This window comes from Leuresthes tenuis, unplaced genomic scaffold (genome assembly GCF_036924035.1).
Source record: "Leuresthes tenuis unplaced genomic scaffold, fLeuTen1.0.hap1 SCAF_18, whole genome shotgun sequence".
In the NCBI taxonomy this organism is placed as follows: Eukaryota; Metazoa; Chordata; class Actinopteri; order Atheriniformes; family Atherinopsidae; genus Leuresthes; species Leuresthes tenuis.
This window is the reverse complement of record NW_027325372.1, coordinates 13,835,011-13,855,513: the sequence shown is the minus strand read 5'-3', so window position 1 is coordinate 13,855,513 and position 20,503 is coordinate 13,835,011. Positions and strand designations below refer to the sequence as shown.

The 20,503-nt window shown below is 40.4% G+C and overlaps 1 protein-coding gene across 5 annotated transcripts in view; it reads right to left on the bottom strand.

The window, feature by feature from the left end:
- The window catches only part of runx1t1 (RUNX1 partner transcriptional co-repressor 1), a 58,425-nt gene that overhangs the window by 13,462 nt on the left and 24,460 nt on the right, over window positions 1-20,503 (bottom strand). For 4 of the 5 annotated variants that reach the window (XM_072370555.1, XM_072370554.1, XM_072370556.1 and 1 more), the window contains exons 2-5: window positions 10,737-10,874; window positions 8,690-8,931; window positions 5,035-5,124; window positions 1,339-1,520 (exon numbers count right to left, since the gene is read on the bottom strand). In XM_072370555.1, coding sequence (XP_072226656.1) covers window positions 1,339-1,520; window positions 5,035-5,124; window positions 8,690-8,931; window positions 10,737-10,874 — 652 coding nt within the window. Of the gene's footprint in view, window positions 1-1,338; window positions 1,521-5,034; window positions 5,125-8,689; window positions 8,932-10,736; window positions 10,875-14,712; window positions 15,025-20,503 lie in introns of those variants that run through there. The other variant, XM_072370558.1, reaches the window with a different exon arrangement.

The following is a 20,503-nucleotide window of genomic DNA, read 5'->3' as shown; positions in this document are numbered from 1 at the left end:
TTCCTGTTCAAATTCCAATACTCTGACACAGACTGTAATAAGTAGGATTGCAGAGCAGAGGTAAGCAGAAACAAGAGGTGCTTAGCCAGCCATATTGATGCTGGAGCCTCATCTGTATGTGTTATCAGCCCATCTCCCTGGGCACACACACACACACACACACACCCACATACACACACACGCACACACACACACTGACGCACAGATTCACATACATGAAGCAGACTCACACTTTCACACATGATAGAGACTCATACACACACATATATTCACACTCGGAGAGTGTATTTTCTCACTGAATACGGGTGCCTACTTTCTTTTTCACTCACTACATATTTTCCCTCTCACACACACATCTTTTCCCCTAAGCCCATTCCCCAATGCACCAGACGGCCTACAAATATGCAGGTATTACAGAATAAGTCTGCCTATCACACAGTTGGGGGAAAAGAGAGGTGAGAATTATTAATATCGCATTCAGCATTTTTGGCCCTCAGCAAATAAATGTACAAATAATGTAAATTTTCCTTTCTCCTGCCTGTATTAAAAAAAAAAAACTAGACCAGTGGGACTTTGTCTCAAAAGACAATACTTACATTGTACTTGTAGCACATACAAAAATGCACAACATAACATAAATGTGCTTCAAGTTCTGTGACAGAAGCTGAGAAAAATGCTTCATAACGTCGAATGGAAGAATGCATGTATGAGTCTGTGCTCTAGTATAGGCTCTGATAATAATCCAATCTAATCTAAGTAAAATTCTCCATAAATATAGTTATACATAAATGGACATAAATGGTATGACATATTAAAAGCATACAAAGTGGAAGGATTCATATAAAGTCACCACTGTCTTCCTTATTTTTTCTCTCCCTGTTATATGAAAGTGTTTGTCTGGTTCTACTTTTTCCATCTCTTCCACTTCTCAGTTCTGGCCCATTAAGAGCAGGAGCCAGGAGCTGAGAAGTTCAGCAGAGCACATCACAAGGCCCGGTGGTGCACTGACAGACACTTCCCGTACATACATTTATGCCTCACTTTTGCCTTGTATCGGCTCAGCTCATGTCTGTGGACTAATGTACCAGTTCATGGTGATGCAGGCAGCCTCAAAGGGATTTATGCATGAGCACAGTAATATTATTATAATATTATATGCATGAGCACAATAAAAATATAAAATTTGAAAAAGGTACAGCGACTTTATATGTAGAGCAGGTCAATTTGGAAACTCTACATTCTGACCTGTCCGTAATTGCGCAACGATTCTGAATCAAATCAAGATTCACCAAAAACCAAATAACCCAGAGTGATGTTCTGAATTTGTGGTTCTCCCACCTGTCTGGTGTCCTTCTCTTGCCGTTCTCATTGACGTCCAGCAGGAGTTCGGAGGAGTCCACAGGGGACGTGGTGCTGGTGTCCAGGAGTAGCTGCTCATGCTGGGCCAGGTACTGAGCCGGGTTCTGCTTGGCTAGCCTAGCACAGTGCAGCAGTTCCCTCTGGAGGAGTGGCAGGTTGGCCTACGGGAAAAAACCATCACTGAATTATCATGCCGTTTCACTAACTTCACTAATTAACATCTTTTGAAGAGGTTGTCTATAATTTTTGTGGCTACTTTGGGAAAAAGTGACACCAATTTGTCAGATTCTGCACTTGGCAGTTTTGAAAAAATCTTACATCTTGAAATTAAAATATAGCAATTAAACTTTGGCCTTGCAATAACTAGTTGAGGCAATTAAAGTCACCGTAGGCTGTTACAGAAGATCCAATATGCTGTTAGAATATACTAGTTGTGCTTGTGGCTTTAATTTAATTATAGTATACTCCTGCTTTATTTTGTTGTGATGTGATCTGAATTTAAATGCACAGATCTGAAGTAACAGGAGATCCGTTTCTTCGGTTTCATGTCACCCCTCTTTGCATTGCTGCCAACACACCACTGCTCCCTGTGACCCAGTGCATTAACAGCCATAAAGTTTATCTATGCCTTATGCATTTTTAACAGAAGAGCAGCAATTTTCATTCTCTTTGACACACCTGCAACAAGGGGGTCTGCCTTCTTATGCTGAGTTACAGGGACAGGCAGGTATGTGAGCACCCACTTCAAAGACATGTGATGGGGTGCATTTCGGAGCAAGAAGATGAAAGTGTTGCGTCAGGCAGGCTCAGACTAAAAGTGAAGGCTACTTTAGCGAAGTACATCACATGAGCCTTTGGAGGGGCCATCTTTGCAAATTTCAGGTCAGTTAATCTTTGTTCTGTCCTCAAAAACATAATCCGTTTTTCTTTTTTCCCCAGTTTATAATCTCCATACCATAAACTTTTATGCTCTCATTCTTTTTCTGATGATTTTGCTTCTGCTTCTATGATCATTTACCCTTGTCCTCCCCAGAGACAAAATAGAGAATGTAGAATCCAACCACAAATTGTTTACTTATATTAATACTTTAATCATTTGAAAATCTCCCTCCAGTAATTGGTTGCGGTAACAGAAATGCCATGCACTGGCCTTCGCTTTACCTGCCTGGGTTAATGGTCCGTTAATGGTTTATGATCATAATTACCCTCTGAAAAAAAGGAGCCCAGAATAGATTGCTTTGACCCTGCTGAACTCATATTTTATTAATTAGAGGTCATCCTAATTGCCAGAGCGATGTGGGAGGCATTAACAAAAAAGACTGAGTCAAGAAACGTGGACCAGCGAAGAGAGTGATTCATTTTTCATATGATAAAGTGCAGTGATTTGCTTCTGTGCAGTTACCCAACATCTGCACTTGCACCTTATAAAAAGAAGAGAGAGATTTTCATGCAGTGCTCAGCAGCCGCAGCTAAAATCTGCTCAGGATGATTTATTGTTCAAATACTCATTTTCTCATTTTGTCAAATGGTGCCAAAAACTATTCAGAATACGCCAAAGTGAGGATATGCTGCACTCCATCAGCTTTCTGTTTCTGTGTGATTTACCAACAGAGGAGAATAGTGACTCGGTCTTTGAATGTCTTAATTCTTCTATTTTAACTATTGTACATGACTCATAGTCGTGACACCAAATGTGTTTACTCCTCTGTCTCACCGCACAGCTTCTACATAAGCTTGACACAGAAAGAGTGAAGCACTTTGACAGCAAAAGCAGAACTTCACCCTGGACACAGAGAAAACACTGTTGCAAGAACTGCGAGGCGGGCGTACCGCCAGCACATCACGTCAGACGCATTGTGTGGTTTGTGATTGCCTCCTTCCAGTAAAGACTCCTAACCAATTTGTGGTGAAGCATTGAGAAAAGGGAAAAGGAGTCCAGCGGTTTTGAAATGGGGGTATGAGGGCTGGTGGGGTTGACTTGGTATAGCATAAATGTAATGAGAAACCTTAAGCCCTGACGTGCATTGTTGCAGCTGTGCTTCAGCGCACCTATAAAAGCTTCCCCACACCTCCAACTGCTCTCTGCTACCATATGGTAGCTGGCATTAAAGGCTCCGCAGTGGGAAGACACTAAAATTAGACTGGGGAGAGAGAGGCAGAGAAGGAGCGATGGAGGAAAAAAAGAGAGTTGCATCTTTGATTCCACAGCCATCCCAGTGATACACTAACCATCTGGCGAGAAATGGAAAAGAGAGCTGGAGGATGGATGGAGGGACTGAGCGCAGTAATGTCACAACACAAAGAAAGAAAAAGAGACAGAGGGATAAAATGAGAAGGCGAGTGACGGCAAAATGAAAGACGAAGAAAAGTTAGGGATAAGTAGGTGATGCAGTGAAGGAAAGACGGAGAACACAAAGTCTCGGCATGCAGCTTTAATAGCAAGTAATGGCAGCTCTGGAGGGAGCAATTTCTGATGCCTATAACTATGCCAGATCTTAGACGATAATATAGGCTTGTGAATGTCAGTTTACACATGCACGCATCTGCAGACGCAGACATATGCGAGTGCACAGACAGTGTAAGTGATATATTGCGTTCTTTTTAATAGCATCCATCTGTCTGTCACTTGGACACCTACAGATAAAGAAGAGGTGGATGAACAGATAAAGAATGGGACTGAGATAAAACAGAGTAAAAGGCAAGTAAACAAAGTAAGAAAGCAAAGCAGCCTTGGCAGAGGTGTGTAAAAGAAACAAATGAGCTCTGTGTTAAATGTTACACTGCTCCCTGCACTCTATCTCTTACCACTCAAGGTATTGATTTTAGCTCCACCTAAACCCCATAACATGATCTGAACACCAGCCTGTCCCATTTGTCATCTTTGACTACCAAAAATAAATCATAGCACTTCCATCCGTCTCACCTGCAGCTATGCAAACTACTGACATCCAGCAAAAGCAACTATCTGACAAACAAATGGCCGCTGTTCCATTTGTAGGTACAAACAGGTACAAGTATTATCATCTCTCTTCATTTTTTTATGTGCCAAACTGGAATAGAGATAGTAGATGTGGGGAACGCTGTCACGACTGAAACAAGGCAACTGATGACAAATGAGCTGAAGCAAGGTCATGGCTGGATGCTTTGGAGAGTGCCCCTTCCCCGAGAAATGCAGCGCTCTAATGGCTGAAAATGGGATGTACTTTCTGAAACTGTGGCTTGGTAGGGATAAAGAATCAATGACAAAACAAGCATGAGAGGAAGGGGAGAACAAGACTGGAGAGGAGCATATGAAACCACAATTGTTGGGATTGATTTATTTTCTTTAAAATAACAGATTTGTTTCTGTTGAAATGTTGCACAGACACAAATATAATTTGGGCACAGCTGTTAGCTCTCACAGAGTGATGCTGGCTTTGTTACTGTGTTAAAAAGTATTTTTTACCAAATTGAAAAAAATATATTTTGTTGTTGTTGAGACAGAGGCAAGAAATCAGCAAATTACTATTTGACGTAAAACAGATTAAAAGGTTCAAAAACGGAATAAAATGAGGACGAATATCATGTACATAAGTATGCACATCTGGAGCCGGGCTGACTAAATGCTTTCCAGATTTGGCTGATCAGACGTACAGGCAGGCAATCCATTTGTTGTAATTGTATTTGAATATCTACCTTCAGAAAGGGGATGACAAAAGGTCGCAGGGGGAAGTTGGTGGCTTCTTGAAGCTTGGAGTGGAATTCTTCGATGGTTAGCGTGGAATTCTGGAGGAGAAGAGAGAGACAGAGAGAAAACACATGAATCCATGTGGAAGGCATTAAGCGATAATATTACTTATTGGAAGCTAAGCTATATCCTGGCCTGGAGTGAGTGTTTAGGCTGTTGTAATAGGAACCATATGTGGCAGGCCACAGTGAAAAGAGCCTTACCCAAAAAAAAAGGAGACCCATCTCCTTCAATTAACAAAACTAACACTCATGCAGTCTTATCGTGTTGTAAAATATGCAACAAATGATCATTTTAAGTTTTTGAATGTATAAAGCTCTAACAAGTGTGCTACACTTGAGAATAAGTGGATTTTAAGACTACACTCTAAGAACTACTAAGAACTCCTCTGTACTCCACAAAGAAAATGTCATTATTTTTACAAGTTGATCCTTTCTTCATTCACTTTAAGTAGCATAGAGCTGTGATTCTCTTATAAAGTCTCGGTTACATGATAATTAGACTGAGTGCAGACTCTTGCCTTTATTTATTTACATTATTGAGTCAAGTTGGTTGGTTTTTCAGTCTGATTTCATACCAGCAAGACCCTGCTAAAATTGTACATATTTCATATCTGAAAGATAAGTGTGAATTAATGTGTGTACCACATTACCAAATGCATGTTTTTTTTTTTTACAAAGCCGCACATATCTTGTAGTTTTGAACAGGATCTTGTGAAGTCAAGGTTATTTAACTGAAATAGAGTCTCCTAATCTCACAAAGGATACGATTTATTTCTGTCTTAATTGCCCTCTCTTCATTTCCATTGCTACTATTTGGATGTGGCTGGCATTTATGCATTTATCAGCATGGTGCTGTACATGAGCCTATTACATGTTACCCCCCTCCGTCATTTCAAAGAGCTGAGCATGCACATGAAAGAGGAAAAAATGACAGACAAATGAGGGGGGGGGGGCGGGGATCGAGCGAGACAGAGAACATAAAAAAGCAGCAGATACTATTATTATTATTTCCTCCCCATACTCTACGCGTTATTTCCCAGACCTGAATTTTGTTACACTCAGTCTTACATCTGTTCGCCCAGATTGTGTCGGGGCTGTTCTTGACAGCTAGTGAAACCTCCTGAGTCTCCCTGGCTCCCTCTCCCCTCCACACAACTAGCTAATTAACAGTGTCACTCTTTTCAATAAGGCAGAAGGAGGGACGGAGAGACGGTGGGAGGGGAGAGGAAGAGGGGGAGAAGCAGAGAGATATGGTGGGGAGGTGTGCAAGCCAAAAGGACACAGGAGAGACATGTGCGTATGCAGACGCTGAGAAAAATAAACATAGTGAAGCCAAAAGCAGGTTATGCTCTGTGTGACTAATTAAAAAAAAAAAATCCTCCCTCCATCTTCTTAGCCTCCTCCTCCTCCCTTCTACACAACTTTCAGTCACTATTTCTGTATCCCCCTGCTCATTAGGCTCAAATTCTCTCTGATCACACAGATGTGTGCTAAATCTTCAGGTTTGCACATGTATTTTACACATGTATTTTTTCAGCTATAGCCTTGGCATAACCATGTCAGCTAAGCTGGAGAGCACATCTGTCTTATCAAGTGAATAAATGAATATTAAGAACTGTATTTTCATGTTTGCAGCTTAAGTTGAGTTGCATCGGGAATGTGAACATTTCTGCAGCAGAATAAATCGCACCTAAAAGATTTGACAATTTACGGGCTCCAGCACAGTCATACAGCTCATGAAGCTAACGCACTGGATCACTTCTACATCCACTCTAATTCATCAGTTGATTATCAAACACTATATAACTAAATTTTTTGCTTCTCAAAGCTACAATTATCATTTGACTGCAGTTGCATCTAAAAATTCACTAAATAAATAAATAAATGAAATTTTACATGCAATAAGATGAGTAATGGAAGTCATAAGGCTGAGTCATAACAATGGTTTGTTTTTAGATAAAGAGGTTCATGAATCCAATGTAGTTTTAATTCCCTTGAAATAAATATATAGCCATTAAATCTATGATGGATCAAGCGTCTAAAGACAGAAGGACCAGTACTGACTTAGATTTGCCAGGTATTGTTGTATCAGTGACAGAAGAAGTGCTCAGATTCTCCATTTTAGTAACGGTACTAATCAAGCAATGTAGAAATACTTAAATAAATTCCACAAAATGTCCTTGATCGAACAAGGACATTTTGTGGAATTTATTTAAGTATTTCTACATTGCTTGATTAGTTATTTATCCTTTAGATAAATAATTGTATATAACATTGGAGTATCTGTATCTGCTGCTTGATCTAGAGACAGTTTAAAGTACTTTATATACATGGACAGCAGATAAATCTGAGGGGTTATGATATGAAAACAAGAAAAATGTAGGTTCTAATGCACAAATCTACTGTTTGGTTTTTTAAAATTTTAACTTTTTCTCTAATTACTGGTTAAAAGTGAGATAGTCAGATCCAGAAAAAAGGTTTAATGGGTATATTTGCATCCACGCAAAGTGGGAGTATCAAAATCTGTGGATGCAAACTGTGAGATGGCAACAGATATATCTTTGTTTTCTGATTCTTAGCCGTGACACAATATTAATCACAATCCACGAATGGTAAAATGCCAAAGTTGTAACCGTGTATATTTTTCTAATCCTAACCACGTATATTTAACTCCTAACCCAAAACCTAAACATTTGTGAATGAGAGGAAAGTAGTCAACTAAATGAAAGGACTGTGTAGAATATTGTGCAGGATAGGTCTCTAAATTGCGCCATCTTGCATGGAAGTTTGCAAAATAGCACCCTCTGCAATTCATTCATTCCTTCTTTCTTATAAGTGAGGCCTGAAAAGTGGACATGATGGTGAGATGTTGAGCGTAAATGTTGAACATTGAATGGCAAAGTGATGATATTACAGCGTAAGACACATCTCTGGTTGGGAGCATAGTAATTTTGCAATTTTTAGGCCTTTTAAGTTTGGAAAGTATAAGGTTTTGCACTTCAGCCAACATAGATGTTACACATTCTGTCCCGAAATCAGGTTAAGATAAGAAAAAAATCACTTTATGGTAGAACGACTTTTAGACGTCTGAGATGTGGCCCAAACTACACTCTGCTTCATATTATCCACGTTTTAAAAGTAGCTGGGTACTTAAGCTGTTTAATAAATGTAGTAGAGCATAAAAATGACAATATTTCCTTCTGAAATGCAGTGTACGGACTCCGTAGCATGAACCAGAAATACCCACGTAAACTACCTATAAACGTACTTAAAGGTTACACTTTATTAAATTCTTGAGAAGGAAGACAATTACAGAGTTTTGGAGAGAATTTACAGCTTCCTCAAAGGTTATGGTCTAAAATACAAAAAAAACAACTTTTACTTTCAGCCATAAGAACATCAAAGTAATTGCAGCAGTCTCTTCTGTGACTGACAAGTAAAATAACATCATTGAATCTTCACTCCTCCCCTTCACTCCTTCTAAATGGTTCTTTGGGAATGCTAAACACATTAAATGAATTATTCTCAGATATCTTGCTAACACAGGTGTTCTGGGAGCCCATTGACACATTCAAAACTTATATATACCACAGCTACTTACCACCAGCCCCAGCACTAATGTGCGGACTCGCTCGCCAATTTCAGGTGAGATGTCGTTTCCAAACTGCTGAAGAGTTGTGAGGAAGCGCTTGAGCTTGCTGAGCTGCCGGGCGCCACAGGCCGGCGGCAGCTGCTGGTTGGCTAAAGACGATGAGGAGGACGAGCTTGGACCGTTGCTGTAGCCATTTGGAGGAGATGGAGCGCCATTAAGGGCTGTTGGGGAGTGGCTAGTTCCATTAGTTACTGTGTGTGAAACAATGACAAGAAGAAAAATGTATTTTTAGCACATTTTAGTTTTTGTGTATATTCTATTTTCTGCAGAAAGAAACCACTCATAAAATAACCCAAAATCCCTTTAACAAACACCAACAAAAGGCGCAACATAGATCGGCTTCATTGAGACAGAAGAGCTGATTTGAAATGATCCACACTCCCCCTGAAAACATTCCCCATCCTCCACATTTGTTTCCAATTGTTGCGCCTCGTTTGATCCCTTGCGGCATCCTCTCATAAAAAAACACATTTTTATGTTTGGAGACACGTTGCTTCCCTCCACCTCCATCGCCTTTCCCCTTCTCCTCTACAGTCCAAACAAGGAGGGACAGTAGGACCCCCGTCGTGCAAGAGCACACGATCAGTGTGTGTCTGTGTGTGTTGTGGGAGTTAGTGTACAAAGAGATACAAGGCGGCATAAAGCTCTCTCTTTAATGAGATTAGGTTTTGACTAGCGATCCACTCACTCCCCCTCTGGCCGCCGTCCAAAGCCGCCACTGTAAAGAGGGGAGAGAGACGAGATACTCAAACTGCATCTGGTAACAATTACGTCGGATGGAAATCAAAGCATACTGCTTTGTTAAAACCTTTGGCATGCGTAATGAGAGAGCTGGGCCTTTCCTCCCTCATTGCACGGAAGCCCAGACGTTAATTGTGGAGTACGAGTGTTTGCAGCAGAAAGAGGAAGACAGATACAAAGGGAGAAAGTAAGCACCAGAGATGAAAAAAGGGAGAGTATGCAGATGAAAAAGAACAAAATAATGCACCGCTAAGACAAACTTGAGTGCTCTGAATATTCTGAGCCACAGGGCCTCTGATTTCCTTGATTCTAGTGCTCTTCATGCGAGTGGTTAAGTATCTACTTCTTAGAGAATACTAGGGTGTAATTTGCTCATCACAAGCAATGTGCGCATCATGGCAAAGCTCAAATAGTTTGTAAGCAAGAGCGTTAATGAACTTGTTGGGGGAGTTGTTTGCAATTTGGAAAGGCTCAATGCAACTTGTTAAGAGGGTCTTGTGATGCTGATGCTCCCCATTTAGTTTTTGTTTAATTATTTACATATTGTGACAGTCTTCCCTTGTGTGAGCTCTCATGGATCTGCTCTCTTTTGGCTTGAGTTGCTGTGTATATTTTCCTTCTGGGCGTGAGGTAAAATTATACCCCTGTTTTCTGATTTACTGCTGTCTAGCCATTACTTTAAGACTGGTTTAGGGTTATCCGCTTACACTTAGTCCTTCACTTTTGAAAGCTCTATACCACACTGCAATAGTTCTATGTGGATGAACATGGGGCCTGGGGTCGTTATGCTTCTTCAAGTTGACACATTACAAAGAAACTATTCGATCCGGACTGGTCATTGTGTGTCTCAACATTAGATCTGTTAAAACAAATGATCGTACCAAGGTGTAGCACATAATCGTTACGTAGATTTGTTTGATAAATCACCAAACGTTGCTGGTCTATTTTTTTGAGCATCTGACTTGATGGAGTGCAGGCAAAAGTGTAACCCATAACGCTTTGGTGAGGACATCACTATTAACTCTGGCACAGGATGTGCTCAACAAGTGTCATTTACATTCTTTCATCCACTTTGGCACACAGTAATTACTGCAGCAAGTTTGCACTGGAAAGGGCTTTAATTACTGCCAAGCTAATACAACTGTGCCTTTCTTCAACTTGTCTCCAGCATTGGAATCTGTTGACTTCTTCAGGTTCTAAGGAGTCGTAGTTTATGTGCATCTCTGATGGCAAGCAAAAGTCCTACTTTACTCACATGTTGTGGGTGTGTAGGAGCTGTTTCGGGGTGCTCCTTGTGTACTGGGCGGGGGTGGCATGGTAGGGGGGGTCAACCTGGACTGTGTCTTGACGTCCGCAGGTGAGTCGGGCATGGTGGAGCGCTTCCCAGTGCGATCTGAAGAAAGACAAAGAAGGTAAGAAAAAGATTTTAATAACAGGGCTTAAGAAAAGTCATTCTGCATGTGTGTGCCACCAAAAACTGTAAAGTGTAATTTGATGAGATAGAGTGTAACGAGCAGACTAGATCTGAAAATAGTTGGCTCATCAGAACATGTACATGCAGCGCATGCCTGTTGTTGTGCCCCGGTGACACTGCATATACACAGACACAAGCAGATACCTGACACAGGATGGTAAATCTACAGTGAAGCTTGGTTTCATTCCACAACCATCTGTGCTGCCCTGAACAGCCACATGGTCACCAGACTTAATGACTCCAGCGCTCATTACACTCAAACGAATACACACAGTCGCTCTCACACCTTAATGCTTGTATCTCTGGATACTATATTCGCATCTGTTCAACAGGAAGACATTTCCAAGATAAAAATATTTTATCAAAACATTTTCTCTGATGATAGGCCTATTTTCACCAAATTCAGTTGCTTTGTGCTCAGCAGATAACCAACCGTATCAAAAATACGGGAACAACAACAAGGCATTATCAGAGTCCTGCAGTGGCACAAGGGCAGAGTCCTTATCGTGCAAGAGGAGATACAGAACTTCTCTCAGCAAAAGCGGTAACAAGTCTATCGCTGAGTCAACAGACCATTATCACATAATGTGACACATTGTAAAAAGGAGATTATAAAAAAAATGAACACAGAGGAAGAAGGGTGGAGGGAGAAAGGACAAAGGAGATACAGGAGGGAAAGGAGGAGCTGCAAGGCAAACAACTGTTCAGTGTGTGACAATGGAAACTTTAGTGTAAGCATGGTGTGGATGCATGTGCATGTGTTGCACGGTGAGGGCAAAGGCATTCTGTAATCAGGGTAGTGAAGATGCGTGTTCCACAAACAGTGCTGGGCCTGTAGTTCATTTTTTCCCGGACCCTTGAGTGTGAGCATTTTAAACCTGATGCATATGCAATGGCTTATAATTTTCATTGTTCTTTCTTTATTTTTTTTTTGCCTATACAAATCTGTAAAGCACAGAAAACCTACATTTTAGTATTTGATTGTTTAGCATCCTGAGAGTTTACGTAAAATGAAAGAGACAGGATAGCCTAAGCCGGTAGGCTAGGCCTTATCACTCTGCCTTGCTGCAGCAGTCTAGGTGCACCGTGACTAAGAATTTTAGTCAAGCTTACTTGGCTTTTGCAGGCAGGCAAGTAAGAGATGGAGATGTCACTGAAACGCTATATGGCGTTCCATAACTCTGAATCCCATTTAACACAGTTTTGTTTATTTTATAGTAGATGTTCACCCTTTGAGAAGACCGCAGAGGGAGTATGATGTAACTGTGTGAAACAATCAACTTCTATGCAACGTAAATCCAAACCAACTACAGTCCAATGCATCAAGACTGACAGAATATACTAGAACCGTAATGATTAGCTTCTATGGGCTTTAAAGGCTTACCATCGTTACTGTACCGTCACCGAGAAATTATTTTTTAAAGCAGCTTTAAGATAAGCAGGAGGTGACAAAGACCTGTGAGCTGCTGCTGGAGGATTGGTAAACGCCATCATGCAGAAATAATTCAAATAAATGTAGTGACACTGGCAGCCTGAGAGCCCCTTGGTCTATTGTCTTGTGGTGTATAAATGATGAAAAACGGAAATGGAAAAAAAAAGTTGCCAATCCATACTGCCAGAAAAGAGAGGTAAATGATCACTGAATCTCTTCCACAGACAAATTCCTGCTTTTAACCATGAGCGACTGTCCCACTCTAGCTCTCTCTGCAACTGAATCAATTCATCAGTCTCAGAGTATACTGGCACTTATTCTACACTGGGTGACTTTTATAGTGATCTGGGGGATGCAGACCTCAACTGAAAAGTAGAACCTAAAATCTGATAGGCTAACTGGGACATCACATGTTCACATGCTTTTCAGTTATCTCCGTTAAAAAGATTTAATGGATGTTAAGGTTATCATTAACTTATGCATGGTTTTAGTTTGGCAAAGGAGACTAGGGATGGAATTTGGGGGAAAAAAAAACGGATGAAATGCAGACATCAGAGTGAATGGATAAAGATTAGAGATTAGTGGAGAGATGTAATTTAGAAAGCATAGACGAGGAGATGAGGGACAAGTCAGAATGAAAAAAGGGCAAACAGAAAAGTGTGACTATCCAAACCTTTTCTTTCCCTCTCTACCTCTTTCCTCACAATACAGTGAACCTTTCTCTGTTCCTGCCAACCTGGCCAGACTGAAAGGTTTACCACTCCAGTTTCAGCACCATAAAAGAGTCTGAACTATTTATTCTATAAACTCAGGACATAGCAGAATAGCTCGTGGAAACATAGTCTTACCTCTGGCTGCCAGCTATCATATCCTGTGTGCCTGCCTATAATATAATCTGTGAAAATACAGATGGCCGGGTGACAGAAGCCATGGTAATTTATCATTTTCCAGTCAAACACATAGATCTCACGGTGTTTCTACTCAACAAGCCTAAATCAAATGGAGTAAAGTCACCATTTCACACATGGTTGTGCTTATTCGGTTTCAATGAATCTTTGAGCTCAATCTTTCCCTAGATGTGTATATTGCCTTTTGTAATTAGGTGGTTATTTCTGGTCCAGCTCACATGATCTATAAATGGTAGATAGAAGGACATACAATTAGGATTTAAATCCTTGTGAAATTACTTTAATCTTTGTGACTAGATTGAAAAAACGAACAGACAAAACCAAATGATAAAACAATACAATTTCCAATACAATTGGAAATCAGATCTCAGGACGACCCCACCTCAAATCATTCTGTAAACTGGCATTGTTTTACACCAGTCTATATAAACACATATGGAGTGCTTTGCATCAGTCAAAAAAATATTTTTAAAAAGAGCAGAATGTCTGGAATTAAAATCCACCTGAACTCCTGCTTGCAACTGCAGATCCTGCAGTAGTATGAAAAGTTGGGCTTGGTTACAGGCTTGTAATTGGGGAATAACACGTGGGTCAGAATTATGATTGGATGAAGATGAGAGAAACAAACCCTGAAAGCATTTGAAACTCATCTGCAGTCCCTCAGGTGAAGATGAAGGATAAAGAATGAATTAGTCTGAAACCCATGCACACAGGCATCCAGACAAAAACACGATCTTGCACACACAAACCCTCACACATACACGTGTGTGACTTATACACAGCATCGCCTCTGCTTCTTATTTGATTTAGAGTGCCACACAGAATATAGGCACAATAAAATCAATGGTTTCAAACTAACCAGCAAGGGCTGTATCCATCCATTTGCTCTGCAACTCTGCTATGCCTCTTGAATCAATGGCAATTCTCCCTTTTCAATGACTTTGTTTTGGAAAAAAATAAATATATATCTTACAACTCAGGCATATGATTGAACAACCCACAGCGTATGTTTGTTTGCTACCCATTTTCATGAGTAAATATGGGATTTATTTCTTAAGCTAAAAAACACATGAGCAGACAAACAATCAGAAAAGCTCTCATTTTATTATAGCAATAGAACACAGCTGAAATACATAAATTGCTTGCTTCCTCATGCATAATTCAGTTCAAAAAGCACCCTTAAACAACCTTGAAATCTAGGGCATATTCTCCAGTCTAATACATCTGTTAAAAGTTAATGGCTGTATGCACATCTATTGTCCATTTATTATCCATGTTACTGTCCTGCCTGCATAAAATCATAAGGAAAGCAGCAGATCTGCGGCCAGTTAATCGTACTCCAGAACTGGACGAGTATTGATGTGTGGAGCCTTAATGGAAAAGGGGGTGATGAGTGCTGTGACTTTACCCAACTCACATTATGACTTCTCAGAAGTGCTGTCGTCCAGCCGTTAATGGATTGAAGAGGATGAGAACAGTCGCTGAAGAGGAAGCAATTAGATATGAGGGAACAGAAGAGCCTCTTCAACGTGTGTTGATTCACTCTGTGCAAGCAGAGGTGCCAAACCTATTGATTATGCCTGTGGATGACAGTGATTAATGTCTAACAGTAGCCACTTCATGCATGTTTTTATCTGTACCATCATAAAAAAGCTCTTAGTGCAAATACTCGTGGAAGAGCTAGCTTGGAACCCATGAGAATACATGAGCTGTGGTGTCACGTCAGTGAATGTTGTTACGCAGCTATCATATTGAATATGTCAAAGGTAATTACACTGATATCTGAATTAATCACAAGATTCCACAAGGAAATAACTGGTATTTGCTTTGACTACGTAGCTTTAGAAGCATTTTGCCTGTGACCCCTGTGCCTACTTACACTGTCATGCACTGACTGATGGACATCTATTCAATTAATCTTTTGACCTACCAGAAAGCTTCCCAGCAACCACACTGGTATCTTGGGCTTTACTGTACTCTCTGTCAACAGCTGATAATACAACACAGGAATCTGAATAATACTAACCTGTCTTTAATCTCTCCAAAGACGCTCACAAAGACTCTCTGTTATGTTAACAAAGTAAAAGTGGACTCACTCCGTTATGTTACTTCTTTAATCAGTTCAAGTAACGAGGCAGAACCCTGGACAACTACCTGCCACTCACAAGTATGTCTTCACACTTACATCATCTATTTGTAAAGTCCATGATTACGTGATCCTCACTGTTTGCAAAAATCTCTCCCTCTTTCTTCTATTTCTCCCTTTCTTCGCCTTTCTCCCCCTGTTGCTTGTACTCTCTTTCAGCCGAGCTCAAAGAAAGAAGATTTTATCCCCCCGCTGACTTGAGATACATGCCTTTTCTAAGGTTACATGCAAGTTACATCACTTGCCTAAAACAAGGTTGTTGCAATGAACGATATCTAGGAGGAGCGTGGTCCCTGAGAAACGGTTCACTATGTCACAGAGAGGACTTTTCTAACCCACTGCTCAAAGCAAGAATGCAACATTAGACCAAATCCTTTTCATTTCATCATCACACACCCAGCCAGGAGGTCATTTCATATTCAAATTACATTATGAAATGAAGACAACATTGCCTAACTTTGATATTTTAGATCACTCGTCGAGGATAGGATGACTTCAAAGTCTATCATGAGGAGATAGAGTCAAACAAACTCATGAGCTTCACTTCATGAGCTTAAATTACCTGTACATATGTTTGTCTCCATATTGTTATGTGAGCGCTGGTGTCAAACCACTGAAGACCCACAAAATTATGTGATAAAGGTGGCGCCACTTGAGAGTACTTCACATAGACAAATACCATTCTTCAAAAGAATGACAATGAATTTCAGTCTCGCTGGGTGAATTTTTGAGAGCTGGCAACTGTGGCAAACTATTTACGATGTGCTGGCGCCTATTCGAGTTCCAGATTGTATCAGACTAGATTGTCAGACAAAAGATACCATCATTATGAAGGCAAATGGAAAATGCATATACACACTACTTGTGCCATAAACACGCAGGCAACAAACACATTTTGTGCACACGATGATATGTAGGTGGTGAGGTGAAAACCGTGAGGCGCTGAAGCTGCGGGGAGACTGTAAATTGAGCACTAACATCCACAACATGCCTGTGTCTGTGCAGAGCGGAGCCTCTGGGTGCGTTATACCTACAAACACACAGAACGCAATAATGTGCAAAGAGATGGAGTAGGTAATGGAAGAGACAAAGCGATACTGAGATGGTGTGATAGTGGCTCGTGGCGACTGCCCTGTGTGCCGGGTGCAGGTGTGGAGAGAGGGACCGTGGACGGACACAAGAGACAGATAACAGTTGAGAGAGTGAAAGGGCAGGTGTGTTAAAGAGCACTGCTGAGGGACAGGTGGGATGATTGAGATTCAGACCGAGTCCACACAGAGTGAAGAAAAATATATCTGTATGCAAGAGGAATGCCACACACACATACACACACACAGCCAGATGGAACAGTATGCAGAGCATGTCCTGTCAAACTCCACCCGCTTGTCAAGAAGATGTATGGATGCAACGCCCTACCGCAAGCCCACAAAAACACAAACACACACACAGACACACAGCTGCAAGGATGCACATTGCATGCAAAACAACATAACTTTCTTTCTCTCTCTCACACACACGCACGCACACACACACATATAATTGCCATCCTCTTTAAATTTATTCCCCTCCCCAGCAGATGCGGGATGCAGAGGGGAGAAGTACAAGCATCAGTGCTCTTCCCTTCTCTCACTCCTTCTCACCATCTCATTCCTGTTCCTCTTCTCCTTCTCTCTCCTTCCTTTCTCTCCTCTCTTTTCTTTATACATTCACACCTCCCATCTGTGAACAAGGGCTGGTGATCATACTTTGTTCCCTAAAGGTAATTCATGGCTGCTGTTTCATTTTGTCTCTCAGTAACATTACAGTGAATGATGCAGGGACGTTGGCCACGGGGTGCTTTCTATTTGCAGAGAAATTAGCATTCTGTATTAGCAGTCAGTATCAGACTTTGTAATTTCATCATATCATTACTTTACGTGTATGTTCAACTCTTCTTATAGATCAAACATTCATGTTCAATACCTGATTGTGTAATTGTCATGTTGGTCCCCAATGCAAAATATAGCAGGTTCAGAATTTAACATAAAGGCCCAAAAAATTTTAAACTGTTGTGCATTTCCTGGGCTAAAAGATCACCTACGTTTTGTAGTATGCTTGCCAAAAAAAAAATGTCAACACTCCCAAAGCATTCAACTCCTATGCTTTCTTTTGCAAATTATAACATGCTTGTTTTGCATTACATGAAGTTGTCACAAACGTCAGATTCCACAAGTATTGCATGTTTAAAAGTGCTTATAAAGAGGTAGGGTGGGATTGATGGTGTTGTTACACCATTAGCTATTATGCAAGAGAACCAAGAGTCTCATCTCACCCTATACAGCCTAAGAACTTCTAACTTTTGGATTTTGCTGTCAGTCACAGCTGGTTGGGATTATGCATAGAAATATGTGGTGATATGTAAATATTAATAAATAAGTGGTTAGGGTTAAGAATAAAAACAAACGGTCAAGCTTAAAAATTGGTAGATGCGAGGCTCCAGGATCACAACCCACTATACAAAAGAATGACTTTAAATGTGGAAAAACACGTTACACGTTTTCTTGTGAGAGTGGGATGTAATGTACTTTCTTCCCTCTGTAATGTTGCCTTCCTGCAAAAGAACTAATTTAATGAATGCTAATTATCTTGTGCATAGTAACCACAGGTGTAACTACTATATATACAAGTAAAGTAGGGCCTGCTCTGATGAGCCTGTTTGCACCAATACAGAGTTTAATGTTTGTTGCCACCATTTCACTTTTTTTCAGTGGCCAGGACTAACAGACGTATGTAACTAGGCTTAAATGGGAAGCTTTTTCCCTGATGTTATTCATTGAACATACTTTACTTACATGTCTCGATATTAATTTTTTTTAAAATAAAGTTTGAATTATAGTTTAATGGGTTATTTGAGGATCAAGGATGCACTGTAATGGTAACTGTGGATATGCAAGCTTAGCATCATTATACATTGAGATGCGCAGGCCCACTTTGTCCATCTTATATTGGGGCCTGACACTGACTCAACATGGTATGTAATGGTATGTAACATGGTATGTAATATGTAATATATTGTACTAATTATTAATCACTTGCAAGACTGAAGATTCTTATTGATGGGGAACTTTGACTTTAGGTTAAATGTTGCTTTTCTTTGGTATCATGAGTGAGGGGAACCTTAATCGCATATTTCTCTTATTTTAGACAACAGAATGCTGTATAGTAACTGAAATATAATACAATAATATAATGAAAAAGACTGCATGACAAATTGCTATATGCAAAATTTGTGTTTTTCATACATATTCTTAAGATTGAAGTCCGCTTTGCATTCATTTTGTCTTATACTTTTGTCTCAGTTTTTTGTCTTGATGACACAGAAACAGATCTTGAAAGAGTCATGGTACAATCCGAACAGATCTGGTCCTGATCAATGCTGACAGTCCTCTGCATGTCCCATCATATCTGCATTTCTCTCTCAGCGTAACATAAGGAGATTTCTCAGTCGCACAAAAAGGTCTTAACACCATCTGTTCAAGCACACAAACGTTGACGCACACACGCAGGCACGAATGCACACAAGCACAACAATACACTAATTAAACACATGCATCCTGCAAAATGCTGCAAACACATTCGCACACACACGCACACACACACACACATTGGACACTGAAACATATGTGGCGTATAACATTAGAAGCCGACCGTGTTTTTTTTTTTAAAAAACTGTTAAAAAACAGATTTATTGTAATGTCTGTTTTATCCATCTGTTGGAATAAAGTCTCTCTTGCAGAAAGAGAGGAAGGTAGTGTTTAAGCAACAATAAAAATGATTCACAGCACCCGTTACGCATCCACTCAAATCGAACACTCTCCTGCCACATATTGTTGCCACTCAAAATTGAACTATGGGGTCTTGTAAAAGAAAAAGGCAGACAAAAGGAATGGGTTACAGAAAATACAGTTACAGAAAAACAGTGAAGGGAGCAGAAGAAAAGGGTCAGGGGGAGGTAAAGGAAACAGGAGGTGAAGTGAGGCAAAGAATGAGGCACAGAGATGTACCAATGTTATAGGCATAGTGAAATGTTTTCCAGAGCCAAGCAGGGCTCAATACATATAGAAGCTAATGATATAATAATAATATAGCTGTTCAGGAAAGTAGGCAGATATATAGCAGATATAAGCCTTGCAAAGCCATGTTTGGCTTTCTTTGCGGAGATTAGTTCATTTCTAATGCCATGCTGACACAAAGCAAAGTGAGCCCAAATGGGTCTGGGTATTTTCCCAGTCAAGACTCAACGCCGGCAGAGGGCTCACACAAAACTCTCATCACACATCCTGATGCCGATGACGCATGGCTTTATTTTCTTAAGCTTCTCACACAGTCGTTATTTTACCTTAGTTCACATTTTGGTGTAGTAAATCATACTTGTCTGGCTGAGAATTAATGCTGCTGTAGTATCAATAGCAACGCTATTGGTTGGGACAACAACCTCATTATGGAAATGGATTTCTGTGTCTACAGACACAAAGATTTTCTGGTGACTTAGATAAAGAACCTCCACAAACTTGACCTTTGCTTTGCAGCATAAATACAATTAAAATTGCTGGTACATCCACTCAGTCTCTAAAACACAATGAGACTCACTGACACACAAAGACTCAGCTTGAAAATGTTGCTCTTATGTGGCTACATGCTCATTGGAACCCACTTTGTATGTCCGTGGTAAAAGAATTGTACCCCTGTCTGCAGGAGCGAAATCAGTTTGTAACAGACAGTAAAGATGCTTAAGTTAATATAAATAAGAGCAGGAGGCACAGAGAGAGAGGAAGGATTGATGGAAGGATTAATGGTTGTAGGCTAACTGAGAGCGCAGTTATTGTGTGTGAAGCATAGGAAACCAGACAGTGATGAGAAGATGATGGTTTGAAACAGATGTGGAAAACAGAGCTTGAGAAGAGCAGGGATAAGGGAAGTGAGGATGCTGAAGGAAGAGTTTAAAATCAAGAGATAACGTTAAGTGCCGATGAAAGACAGATGGGAAAATCAAATGTGAGAGGCAGAGGACAAGCCCAGAAAA